Source organism: Cystoisospora suis, assembly GCF_002600585.1.
Source record: "Cystoisospora suis strain Wien I chromosome Unknown contig_1659, whole genome shotgun sequence".
Lineage (NCBI taxonomy): Eukaryota > Apicomplexa > Conoidasida > Eucoccidiorida > Sarcocystidae > Cystoisospora > Cystoisospora suis.
Window position 1 is genome coordinate 1,556 of NW_027154459.1, and position 13,243 is coordinate 14,798.

Sequence of the window (13,243 nt, forward strand, 5' to 3'; positions counted from 1 at the left end):
GAAGCAGCACTGAGGACAGTGCCAACAGAAAAATACGGGTGTGCCATGCATTTCTCCGCATGCCTGTCACGCAGAAAAACTGACTACACGTACGGCTGGCGCTGGCAAGTGGTCGCAAATCAAGGGTAACGCAGGGCTCACCTGAATTCACCTAAAGCTACCCAGTGGAGGGAGTGCAAAGGAAGCCGCCAGCGTGAGCCCCGGGGTCCCTGACCGGGAAAACCTCGGGAGACGGCTTCCGGTGATCCAGCACTCAACACGGGCACACGTCGACTCCTCGCGTGGGCATTCCGCCCTTCGAGCTGTTAGAGAGGGGACGAATACCGTTGTTCGCATCAGCTTATGGTTCCTCTTTGAGAACTACGACGCATCGCACCGGACGTTCATTGAGGCGAGTGGAAGAACGCATGGTAGAGGAAGCCAAAGACGAAGTCGGAAAAGAGAATTCATCGTTAATGAGGAATCAGCGTAGACAGCGCTTTGATTGCGAGTTTCACCTAAACCAAACCGGGCATCCCCAAGTAGCACCTCTTCCCCGGGCTCTACACTATCTCGCGGAGAGGACGAGACTGTACGAACAACGGTGACCAGCCTACATGACGGTGGTAGAGAAAAGGACCGAAACACACGGCCCGAAGCAACGAACCAGCTACGACACGGCTGCACGGTGAAGTCAAGCGGCTCGGGAGCCGCGGGCAACGGCCTAGACAGTGGTGGTGCACGCGTCCACTCAAACCCGCGAGTTCTCATTCACACTGCTGCCACGAATGGCTCATGCGCAGAACCGTGATGAATGCGAGGGTCCTTAGCATTCAGCCGGCCGCGTCCGTCCGTGGCCAGTGGCCAAGCATATCGGAGAGTGGCAGATGCCCTTAGGCAACAACGCGTTCACCACTAGCACTGTTCCCCGTACACGACGTCACAGCGACTGCAGTCTTTCTTCAAGACCGTTTGGGTCTTCCGTCTTCTCACCGCCGAACGGGAGTCAATGGCAGGAGTAACAACGCCTCTCTCGTTTTCTCTAATGATGTGGCGGAACAATGAAAACACACTCAAGGAGGGTTTTCCCTGCGCATCCAGCTCCGCTCTGCGCCAAACAAAATCCCTCCTTGCAACTCTCCATCCCACTGTGCCCATTATCAGGAAGCAGTCTAGGGCTCACAATCGGGAGGCTTGTACAAGGGGGACAATCCCACAATGTAACACCAGAGAATCCGATTCTACATTACCCTTTTGAACTGCCTCCCCCCGCCTGCCCCAGCCAGCTCGACTCCGTTCCAGGAGTACCAAGCGCGGCTTCACGACGACCAAAGTAACTGACATCCACCACCCAACCTGGTCACCGGGCCTATTTCCACCTGCTTCATTAAGGTTGCCGCCCATGTCTTCACTCCAACTGGCTGAAAGCTGTCTGGATAGACCATCTTCCGAGCGGCTGCCGACTAGCTTCTGAACGCCGCGCCATGCATCCGTGGTTACAACGAGGCGAACACTACGGCCTGCCTGTCGACAAACTGCTCCCGCAGCGGACAACTTACAGAGCGATGCACAATCGTACAAATCTCCTACGAGTATCACGCCGCCTCCTTGGGCATGTCCTGCCCGATTAACCCGGAGCAGTGCAAGCTGACTCCCGCAGCGTTTTCGGAGGTACCTCAACACCGGAGCGTGCGCCAGTGGACGACTGGAACTAAGTCTCTGGGAATCCCCGGCAGACAACAGCTTCAGTCCCATTTGCACATCTTCCGCATCACGCACTCGTCCATTGACTGCGGAGTCGTTCCCATCTGAGCGATAAAGCTCCGGCCGCTCTGAGCTGCCTCGTTCTTGCGGCAGATTCGAGAGTCTTTGTCCGCATCCGGACCTCACCCCGCGACTGAGCTTGCACGGAGGTCCTCTGGTGAGACCAACCCCATTTATATCTTCCTCCCTACTCCCCTGTGTAGACAACAGACTTGCACCGCGACTACCCCTTTTGGACTCCTGGAGTTCGAGGATGCCGGTACTGTTGCGGCGCCCCTGCGCGTACGCTGATGGAGGCCACGGCGTGGCTGCCAGTTCCCGTAGCACAGCACGGAAGGCCACCTGTCCAAACAGAGCGGAGCTGCGGGCCGCGGAGACTGCACGGCGGAACCGATCCGCACCAAGTCTCCCTACCCCTGTGCTTCGCTTTAAACACTTTGTTGTACGCGGAACTCGTCCGGGGACGGATGTAGACTCAGGCGCCCTATCACCAGTCCTGGCACGGACTAGCACGCTCACATCGAGCAGCTTGCTATTGCGGCCTTCAGCTATGTCCGCCTGCGTTGTCGTTACTGCGTCTCGGAAAATCTCTGTATTGCATCCAGTCGTACGCCGGTCATCACGAGCCGATGAAACCAGAGCCGTGACCGGGTGTCTGAACCTGCCAGAAGAAAGGATACCCTCGGCCACGCCCGCGCCTTTGTCTTGACACAGCTTTATTGCCGCTCTGCAGCGCGCAAGCATTCCACACCAGGAACAACCATGTGCAGACACACACACCCCCCGTCTACGACAACCTTGAGCCTCATCGAATTTTCAGACAGATACCACACACAACTTGCGTCCCGAACGAAAGAGAGGAGCTTTTCCAGCCGCCTCATGACTATTCGCCTAGCACGGCGGTCGGCATTCATTGTGAAAGAACCGGAGTGCCGGTGTACTACTTCAGTGAGAGAACAAACCACAAGCAAGAACTACAAAGGGGGTACTTGAACGCGCGTCCAATGAAGTATGGTATCCCAGCCGTTCCTGGGGAGCGACCACTGTGATTAAGCGATGCTATACCCGCTTTGAAAAATCACAACTGTAGAGCCAGCGCCTTGGATATCAATATTGCAACCCCGACCGTACTCGCTTGTGCTCTAAGCCGTCTGCTCACGCAAGACATATCCCGAGGTAATGTGCTTGTTTCCGTTCTATCCAGTCATCACAAGAAGTTTGTGTTCGTTGCTTGAAGTGTTATGTGAGCGTATCTGCGAATAGGAAGTGCTAGCATTTGCATAGTCAACACGGATGTTAGGATCGCCCCTCTGCAGTACACGAATGTGCTCGCAGGAAAGAAAGACAACACGGATCGATGCGAACAAATAGGTATAGTCCGCCGTGATGCAAGACCCACCGCACAAGGGAGCCGACGTGCAAAGATTTTCACCCAGTGTCCGAACAGCAACGCACGCGAACCTCGTACAGTTAGCCAGCGAGGGTATACAAAAAATTTCTACATCTTGCTGAACTCCCTTCTAGATGTTTGATGAAGAGTCATCGCACACCCTCCGGAGCTCCACAACAAGACGGTTTTAGGAAACTTGAGTGTCACGACATCATGACATACTACGGCTCTCCTAACCTTTCACCAGATCAACACAGTAATGCCACTACAAGATCGGCCGTACTACAACTTCGCACCCTAGTACGAAGCTATTCTACAGAAATACGAAATATACGAAGAGAGAAAAACTCAGCGGAAAAGACTGACAAGAGTACAAGGCGAGTGCAGTACAAGAAGTGACTTGGCTGACAGCACAGAAAGCCGATACAGACTACCGCTCGGGCGAACACGGGGTTGATATAGACCACGCGAAAAAGCGCGTCGTCGCTCACGCACATAGATGGAAAATCAGAGAACGGACCTGGTGTCCTCTCCTGATGAGTGAGGAGTTGAGAATGCGCGTCTGAAGTCGACTGTAACAAGAGACAAGCCGCCTGGATTCACTTCAGCTTTCTCTCGGATAAAATTTCGCGCACATTCGTTATTTGCTTCGGCTCCTCCCTCATTGACTTCTTCGTCCCTCAAGTCAGCAACCTCCTCTTCTGATGTCTCATGGTCATCCCGGCGCTTGTCTAAGCTCTCAAGACTCCCCCTCGGCTCTTGCACCATGGCTCTGGTGGAATTTCGTTCCGAGTCTTCATCATATCTCCTAGCCTTCGACTCTCCTAAGTGGGCTGGCTGCTGCTTGTCGGAGAGGCCGAAAACAAGGGAAGGAGAGGAATGAGTATTCGAAGAACCTCTCGGATTCGCGGCGGATGACAATGATTCTCTTCGTTGCCGTTGTAGGTCTCCAGTCAACAAGGCCTGGGTATCTAGCTGAAGTGGAGGAGGCTGCTGTTCTTTTCCCGCCGGACCCGCCTCTCCGTCGGATCTGCTCCGGCATCCTACCCCTGAGAAGCTGTGTAAAACGCTATTCGGAATATGAGAATCGCAATCAGACTGGGGCGCAGTGTGGGGAAGAGAAAACCCTCGAGAAGGGTCTGTTTGTCTCACTAGCTGAGAATCCGAAATTCTGTTCGGGACTTGGGCAGACGCCAACAGAGAATACGGACGAATGCATTCGCTTCGATGCAACCGCTTCCTCCTTCGCAGTTGGACAACCCTCAGGGTGTCCGTCGTTCCTTCAGCTGCCTCCATAGTAAGCAGGCTCCGTATCCTCTTCTGTCTATCCGTTCCATGCACACTGCTATTACTACTACTAGGCTGTGACGACGCACATTCTGAAAGTGATCCCGGACCGCCTTCAGCCCCTGACCGAATTGAAGAAGTCGGAGGCAACGTCGAAGATTTCAGCTCGATGTCGGCTACGGATTGAGGGTCGTCGCCTTCTTCGAGTCCCGAGTTGTTACTCATCTCAGGTGCCGCTGAATGAGGTGTGTCCGCATGCCCTTCTGTCTCGCTGTTTGTCATTCCCTGTGATCTTGGAAGCCTCCGCTGTCCAATCGCCTGCTGGCTAAGAGTCCCGGTGCAGGAGCCTGCGCCACAAAGATTGTTGTGATCCGCATCTTCAAGACAGTCCTGTGGTGAGTGTGCATGCACTTCTTCCTCTCTGTTAGGACTCCAACAAATCCCTTTTCCGGAGAGTTGCTCGTGAGGCAACACGTTAATCTGACTTCCCTCCACCGGGTCTGCAACAGCCACCTGGGATGATATCCTGTACCGTAACGGTTTGCCCAGCAAGCCCGCGTCCTTAAATGGAAAATGGGGCTTCGGCAAGAATGTCATCCCTCTCAGCCCATGCGGCAATTTCCCAGTCTGCACCTCCTTGGCTACTCGCAGGTGACATGACTGGTGGAACGAGGCTTCTAATTCACGTCCTGAAGGTAATCTGACGCCAATGTGCATTGCCGGCGATTTTCCATAGGGGTTTACTGACACGGCTGCGCCGCCCTTTCCTGATGGACAGGAGTCCGGCGGATCCGCCGACGCGTCTTGACATATCTTTCTACGTCCCCGCGGCTGTGTGAAACCCACGTTGATATGGCGTAGCACTGAGTCTGCCCCACTGCTCTGCTGACATTCATCGTCCCACCTCTGCTCGGGAAACAACGCCGAATGGCTGCATTTCTCCTGGTCTTCGGCCCTCTCCTGCCTGGATACAGACGACACTGCCAGGTCCTTGTTTTGTGTCGACCGTGGGGGACCTCCAGGAGCACAGCGCATTCCAGCGTGGCGTCCTTCTGCACGCGGCTCCAGGCAAAATACCTCTTTCTCCCCCACCCCCAAGTAGCATCATATGTCTCGCTTTCTCCTGTTGTTTACGTGTCCTGACTTCATGGAAATCTGTACCCTCTTCGTGTCTTCCATCTCCCTGCCGCAGTGTTTCCGTCCCCGAGGGCGAGTGACGACCAGCTGCCGCGGATCGTTGACAACGCTGTCGGACTTTTTCCCCGAAAAGATTTCTCAAGCCTCCTTCTTTCCCTTCTGGCCACCACCGTTTTGGGACTATGTGTGCCAGAGGGGCCTGAAAACAACCAAGGAGAAACACTGTTACCAACCCTCCAAGATAATGGGCCACAAGACCCACGCCCGTACTCCGTCGCACCTTCCCCGCCTTGGTCGACAACAACAGCGCTACAAGTCCTTCAGCATTTCCAGCATCTTCAAAGAAGTGTCGGCTTGCTGTTCTTGTGTCTTCATAACTCCGTGAACAAAAATGCTGTCTGCTTGCTCGATGCCATCCGAAGACACGTCAACACCTCGCTCAGCTTTCTGGCTGTCTTCGCTTCTCAGTTGAACACTACAAATTCTCCCATGTAAAGACTGTCATTGAAGACCCTGGCCTCTTTCTCCACGTCAACCATGTAGCACTATCTTCTTCACAGGAACTCGACAAAACAGCCGGGAATCGCTAACCAGATGCGCCACTTCGTCTATGGCAGCGCGACCTCTCCTCCCTCTCCGGCTGTCGGCTCGCGAAGACGCTTCCTGCCGAGCACATAGGGACTTTGTTCCGCGTGTTCTAAAACTGTCCCGCTTTGTTAGCTTCGTGTGTGACATTGCCAATTCCCCCTGAACTGGCGAAAACGCCGGTCATCTGGGCAACTGTTACTGTTGATTCTTCTTTCGTTCATCACACTTTTTGAGCTGTCTATCCTTTTCGCCTCTCTCGGCAAACATTTGGACCGCTTTTATTGTTGCTCCTTCAACCCTACCAACTCCGTCTAATATACGGATGCTTCTCGTTGGCACTGCCCCTCACCCGGGTCTCACGTACCCTTCCACAAAAACGCACCACGACGGGGTTCCCGTGCTGCGGTGACCTTGAGTGCTCGCTCACACCGTAGCGTTAGCCTTTCCGGTACGGCTCCATTTCCCTCTTCTCCGTTTCTCTTCGTACCGTGAACCTGTGCCCTGCCTTCGCTCGCGGGGGACAAAATCAGGGACATTCCCTTCGCGGATGAGCTTCTGTCATCGGCGTTTAGGCGAGATGTGTTTAGACTCCCGTAGCAAGCGCACGCCGGGTGCGCTCTCACTATCCCGGGTGGAGAACAAAAACTACACTGCACGTGGAGGGTTCGACACGCGATGAATGCCTCCCTAATAATCGGCCAACGGACGCTCAAGACAATGCCAGGATGACGCATCACATATGTGGAGAGCCTCTGAATTTTTTTCTTCGTAGTTCGGGTCAAGTCGGACAGACCCGACTTGGAGAAACAAGACGTTTTTTTCGCCGGTCAGCTGAAGCCCCTTCGCGCTGGTTCTTCTTCCAGACGACGCGACAGACAGAGCTCGTTATATTGTCGCTGCAAACAAGTAAAAAGCCATCCTTAATCAGTCGTCCTTTCAAGAAAAGTGTTTAGACGCCTTCCCGCCCCTCATGTTCTGTCTCTCCAAAAATTTAGCAGTTGGCTGTGACGGCCACATCTAAGAGGGCTTGGGAGTTGTGAATTCAACTCGGCTTGATCAACGCTGGCAACTGACCGACGCCGGAGTTTTTTATCAGAAAAGAGGATCCGCTTCGGTCAGTGAAAAAAACCCGCGAAACACCTCTACTAGAAAAGACGCGGATCTAAACATTACTAGCGAAACCAATGCCAGAAAGGCAGACCAGGTAGACAAGGCTCTAAAAAGAGTACGCAACCAAGAGATGGAAACAAAGACTGGGACGTTGCACAGATGGGGATGGGCGGAGCAAGAGAGTAGGAGATAAGACCAAAATCGAAAGCACATAAGGAGACCAGCAGAAAAAAGAGAAAAACCAAGCCAAATGGGACAATGGAAACGCGCCCCGGACTCACAACGTTGAACTTCGCAAAGAAAAAGCCCAAGAGATACGTCGTGGCGTTACACTTGAATCCTAGTTATCGCTTTGTCACCGACAGGGGCTAGGTCTCCCGATCCGCGATTCAAAACGGATAGGAACTCTCCGGTGATAGCGAACTCGAAGAAAAACGGGAAGCCGCCACGCGAACCACGCGAGACACGCCTTCGCGCAAAAAATGAGAAAAGTTGTCTGGGAGTGCCCCTAGGAGTTAGAAGAATGTATTAGCCCGCTAGGTTGCTCTTCTCTTTCCCTTGACGAGGCCAGTCCTTTCATGGAAAGCCTGGGAATGTACTGCTCTTGGTGCTGGAGAGACGCTTTTGCGGCGTTGCTAGTACAGCCTGAAGCGCGCGTCAGCGACCCAAGGCAGACGACCGCATAAACGACCGCGTAGCAATACCACAATCTATATTATCTCACAAAGAATGCCTGGCACGCAAGGCTGGGGAGGCGAGGTTAAAAGATCAAGTGTAAACAGACGGCGAGGGGTTCTCACGGGAACCACACTTCCAGGGCGGTAAACTCGGGGGGCACTGTCTGTCATACCTGAAATGCCCGGGAAAAATTGCACCGTACGCAAGGCTCGCACTATCCACTCAACAGACGCGAAACACCGTCCGCCTAGGGATCAACACACCCCGGGAATACTCAGCGCACCTGAGATAACACCACACGAAGACTATACGCCTTCCTCGACTCCGCCCGGCATTAACCCTGCCGCGGCCGTCTCGTTGCCGAGTCAGCATGCAGACACAAGAAAAGTACCGACATAGTTCAGGAAGGAGACGACAAAAACGCATTAACAATAACTTCAGAAACACTAGGTCGGAGAGAGGACCCGTCGAGTTCGGTCAGCTCTTCTTAGCCTTGTCAGGCCTTGTCCTTTCCACATTCCTTCAGGATACAGTTCGGTTTCGGCCGTGCGCATGCATTCAGAAGCATGGACAAAAATCAAAGACCAACATTGGAAATAAACACCGGGTGGAGAGTGTGAAACAACCTGGTGGCGAGCGCGCCTCCTCGTTTCTTCGTTGTTTCGCATCTCGTCTTCCCTTCACGGAAGACAGAAACGCGGCCTCTTGCATAGAGAACGCGTGGAGATTTTCTGTTCTCAGGATAGAAAGGAAATAAGATGTTTGCTCTCTGCACTTCCGTGGGAAAAGCTCAGACTCGCTACTGCCCTGCGTCCTCCTCGGCTACAGTTTTTTTTGTTTCTCACGCCTGGCAACGTGCATTCTGGACAAGCTCAACGAGTTTTTGTTGTCTTTCTGTTTTCAGCTTCCAGCTGTTTCTACATAACTCTCGGCGAAGCCGAAGTGCCCGTGATCAACTCGAGCTTGTATTGCGTGTGAGCGTCACTGCTTCTTTGCCCAGACTCTTCTCTCAGTTTGGTGGGAGTCGCGCACTCTCCGTAGTGTTTCCGCAGCTTCCAGTGCCTACTCTTCTCTCGCGACCGCCCAGAGGTGTCACCTCAGTTCTTCAGTTTCCTATCGATTTGCCCGTTAGTGATGGTAGCGTAATTCCCCGTGAACGGCAATACCTGCGTTAGTGAGTCAGTCCCGTTACAACACGAGTAACGACTTACGGGTTTCCATCTGCTTCTCTAGTTTCCGGCGAGTAAGTCTTAGCCCTCAGGCGAGTTTCGCGGTGGATTTTCTCCTGGTTATTTCTCGGGCCGAGCTGCCTCTCAGCTGTGATCCGAGATCCCCAGAGTCATACTAGGAGCCGCCGCTCTCCCCTGGGTTTGCCGCTTCTTGCTCAAGGACAATGGCGGCAGACAATAGCAGTGGCCTGTCCCTGCCGCCAAAAAACGTCGAGTTACGGGAGAAGGAAGCCGCGGTTCTCCAAGGTGACGACCTTGCTCTCTCAGTCAGCGTGCCGGATCAGGACCCGGTAGAGATCAACGTAAGGGAAGTTCGTGAGTGCGTAGCAGTTTCGAATTAGTTTGGAGGGTAACGCAGAAAATCCTGGACGCTCGGAGCTTAGTGTGTCCCCGGACTGCACGCTTGTGGGCGCGATGCGTACAGACTGTGGCCTCGGCCAATCAGTTGTCACTCTCACAGAACGGACGTTTGCAGATCCGGTTACCTGAATCGTGATGAGTGTTATTTCGAACAAGAATGCCTACGTCGTCCTTCAAGGACGAACGCTTGCTTTCGAGCGCATTCCAGGCTTTCTATGCCTGATGCTCACCTGCAGCGGCGAACGCACACTGACGCGGTGGAGAGATAGCAAAATTGTCCTAGGGCTTTAGGGGAGGGACAGAAGCTCTGTTCTCGCGTAGTCAGTCGGAGATCCTACATCAGTCTGCGAAGGTCTCAAAGGCGNNAGACCGTCTCCTCGCCCCGCCTTTCGAGACCTAGTGACGCAGTGCAGTATCGTCTTCGTTGAGGGAGTCCTGCGGGGGTTTTATAGATATGTAGGTGCATCTTCCTGCTTCGAGTTACGTCGTGCCGTCGAGTGCCTCAAGCAAATCCCCATGAAGTATGTCACCTGGGGAGTTATGAGTCACACTGGTCAGCAAGCGCCCGGGAACGGGCTCCATGAGACTTGAGGAAGGTGCCGTGTGTTTGGGTGCTTCAAGTTTGGCCGTAGTGTGATTAAAGCCACCCAGTGTGACGAGAGATCTTTGTTGACGTCACCCTCTTAGCATCTCCTTGGGTGCTCGGTCAAGCGTGCCAAGAGGGTCACGTCCGGGAGCAGTGCGCGACAAGGTGTTGCGCTTTGCAGAGAACCAAAGTGGGCTCGCGGAACAAGAGCAATTGACCCGCGTCTGCGTGATCTGCGAGCGGGTTCTGTCAGTCGTTCGTTTGACGGCAGCGTCCTGAATCTCTGTTTGTCGGGCTGCCGAAACGACTCTGGTTTAGGCATGATGTGTCGACTTCAAGGCCGCTTATTGTATTCTGTTGTTTTGTCACTCGAGGTCAGGTCAAAAGCAGTACCGAGGTCGGGTACGTCAAGCTGCTACTTGCGGAGCGGCTCGGCATTGAGCCTCGTCGCCTGCGGCTGTTCCACATTTACGAGGACAAGGAGGTAACTTTGATCGACCCCATGAGCCTATGCGATTTCAAGGGGATCCAGCCCCCGTCGGCCAACCTGCAGGCTCAAGTTTTGTAATGAGTTCCATACTCAGTGCGTTCTGCCACCATACTGCAAAAACTGTCTCCTACATTTCGTCGTCAACTCTTCGACTCAAGTTGATTTCCGGAGACTGTTTGTGAGTAAAGCATGATCCTAAGTTGCCGATGTCGTCTTTGGGAGGCCGGACATCCCCTGTCTTTTGCGCTCCATATGTGATAGGCTACAGCATGGGCTTCTCAAGGCACTTCTGAGAGAGAACAACGATGTTAGCAGAGGTGCTGGCGACCTGCAGGGCAAACCGCTCGAAGGTCTTTTGAAACGGTCTGTGTAAACAGCCCTGTAACGGTGCATTTTTCCTCGGCAGCCGCTCCGCGGACTGGCCGGTGGCCGTAGACTGGAGACTCAACTCATGCAGATGCAGCTGACCCGAAACCTTTTCTTTTGCCCAGCAGCGCGGTAGGCCTTTACGAGAGGACGCTCGGGGGTGGCGGCATCTGCGGCGTTCAGTTCCTTTTCCGGGCACATTTAGTCTGTTCCCTGTATTGCCCACGAAGTAGCAGGCAGCATCCGTGAACATGTGGTGTGTGGGGTGGGCAGCTGGGCTCTGGCTCTCCTGCCACGCCTTCACGATCAAACGCGAGGAAGAGTCGTGGCCACCTGATGGAGTTCCCTGATCTTGTGCCTCCAGCAACCATACTGGCTTCAGGCCGGTTGTCGGACCTAATCTCGCCACTGCATTGATTATCGGGTGCTCCTTAGTCCAAGGGGCTTGCGGCTCGATTGTTAGTGGCAGATACGCGAAAGGGGCGGATTGATCCAACGCCTCTTGAACTGCATAAGCAAGGCTCGTCCTAGTCAGTGAGACTTTTTCTGCCCACACTGGGAGTCGCACACGAAATTGCCGTGGCAGGATTGAACTATCTCTGGCTTCCCGGGCTCATGTTCCCATGTTTTGAGACCTGCTCTTCTCCTCTGGGCCAAAACGGCCCCGGCAGGACGAACAGTCCCGCTTTCAGGATCTGCCGAGAGCTGGGTCTCGGTGGCGGGGAGGGGTATGTCAGAAATCCGTTCGGATCCCGTACCACGGCAAACTGGCTTTGCTCGGATCCCGGCGTGAAGAAGACCAGCATATGATGTAAGCTTCGCGAGAACTCCAGAGAAGACTCCTAGTGGGAGAGAGTGTATGTATGTTCGCACAACGTTCCTACGGACTAGTATGGGAAAAGAGGTGCCTGATGTTTTGCGGCGGCCCTGATGTGGCGCCAGGAGAAACCTTCTGGGAACTTACTAAGCCTCCAAGATCAATGCAGCCGGTACGCACCGTCGCGGTCCATGGCCCGCGGTCTCCTCCTGTGTACCCACCAATTTCGATGGAATAGTTCGCTGTCCGGTCTATACATTGTGCGCTCATCTTGTAGCCAGCCTTCCTAACAAGGATCACGCTAATGACGCGAGAGTCCGTTTGACGCCATTCTGTTCGCAGACAGGTAACGATTCCTCTGGCCGTCCGCTTATCCTCCGGACGAATGAGCAGGCTAAGAGAACTATCCGCAAACTACGGCGGATGCGGCGCATATGCAGCGCCGGCGGTAAGAAAAGCGGGTCGTCTTCGTTCTTGAATTCGCCTATGGTAGGGCTTGCTGTGCAGCGTCGACACACATGCTACTCATCTCTGGCATCCATCGTCCTCCCCAATAACTTTGGAGGTTGCCACGGAGTGGGAAGGACTCGCATGAATGGTCGGAGAAGGCAACAACAAGGGTGCCTGCCAGGGAAAGGGCCAGCGGTGAAAAACACCGACTAGCTAATCCTGTTGGCAGCGGGTTTCTACAGGCGCGTGACGACTGTGCTCTGTCCCCTGCGGCACCCGTTCGAGCTAACGGGAAGCTGGAGGTGGCCACCTACAGCATTGTGAACTAAGACCGTCGCCAATGGTGGGAGTGTCCCCCACCCCGGCACGCCTACATCACCCTCCAAGCACTAGGGCTCCTGAAAAGTGCGGAGGTGTCCCGTCCACTCGCCACTGTATGCTGGTCTCCAACAGACCGCCGCCGCCTCAGCGGCTCCACCCAAGCACCGTGCGGCTAGCCCGGCTCACCCACCAAATATGCAACAGGGCAATCTTTGTGACGTCCGAGTAGTCCGAAGCTCACGCCCTACGGACCCGACCGCTACATGGATGATGGGACTGGGTCCTCAGTTTATGTCCACAGTTTTCCTGACTGGATCCAAGAGGGGCTCACCTATGTGCTTACACGTATACACACATACCAATGTACGTATGACGTTTAGATGCCGACAACCAGACTGCCTGGCTCGTCAATGCCGCTGCGTCAAATTACTGGGAGAGAACTCAGAGGATGTTCGCGAGGACGGGCGACCTCAGGGCCGCTGCCAACCTCGATGGCGGAGTACAGGCCACGTCGCAAGGCACACAAAACGCTGACCCACATTCCTACCACTTGGGGGAATTTTGTGCTTAAAAGGAATACGGCACTCGTTTTTGTCCCTGTGCACTCCGGACGCCTACTGAGAACGCTTCACACCCGATAAAACGGTCCTGCGCAACCGTCCTTGCGAACAGCCTGCGAGACTGCACAGAA

General features: G+C 54.3%; 2 protein-coding genes across 2 annotated transcripts; one reads left to right on the top strand and one right to left on the bottom strand.

Annotated features, from left to right (window-relative positions):
• Window positions 1-286: 286 nt before the first annotated feature.
• Window positions 287-8,369, bottom strand: CSUI_003677 (uncharacterized protein). The gene is made up of 2 exons (XM_068063872.1): window positions 3,654-8,369; window positions 287-2,470 (listed from the first exon to the last, which is right to left on the bottom strand). Exons 1-2 carry the CDS (start codon window positions 5,453-5,455, stop codon window positions 1,159-1,161), a joined length of 3,114 nt encoding a protein of 1,037 aa, XP_067924151.1. The 5' UTR covers window positions 5,456-8,369; the 3' UTR covers window positions 287-1,158.
• On the top strand, window positions 8,328-12,383 carry CSUI_003678 (uncharacterized protein). The gene is made up of 2 exons (XM_068063873.1): window positions 8,328-9,464; window positions 10,488-12,383. Exons 1-2 carry the CDS (start codon window positions 9,327-9,329, stop codon window positions 10,674-10,676), a joined length of 327 nt encoding a protein of 108 aa, XP_067924152.1. The 5' UTR covers window positions 8,328-9,326; the 3' UTR covers window positions 10,677-12,383.
• The last annotated feature ends 860 nt before the right edge of the window (window positions 12,384-13,243 follow it).

Excerpts from the sequence above, each read along its gene's own strand:
- CSUI_003677 (XM_068063872.1), bottom strand. The coding sequence starts at position 5,455 with ATGCGCTGTGCTCCTGGAGGTCCCCCACGGTCGACACAAAACAAGGAC. Across the intron at positions 2,471-3,653 it reads TCATCAGGAGAGGACACCAG|AGCGGCAATAAAGCTGTGTC; the intron begins GTCCGTTCTCTG and ends TGCGCGCTGCAG.
- CSUI_003678 (XM_068063873.1), top strand. The coding sequence starts at position 9,327 with ATGGCGGCAGACAATAGCAGTGGCCTGTCCCTGCCGCCAAAAAACGTC. Across the intron at positions 9,465-10,487 it reads AGGACCCGGTAGAGATCAAC|GTCAAAAGCAGTACCGAGGT; the intron begins GTAAGGGAAGTT and ends ACTCGAGGTCAG.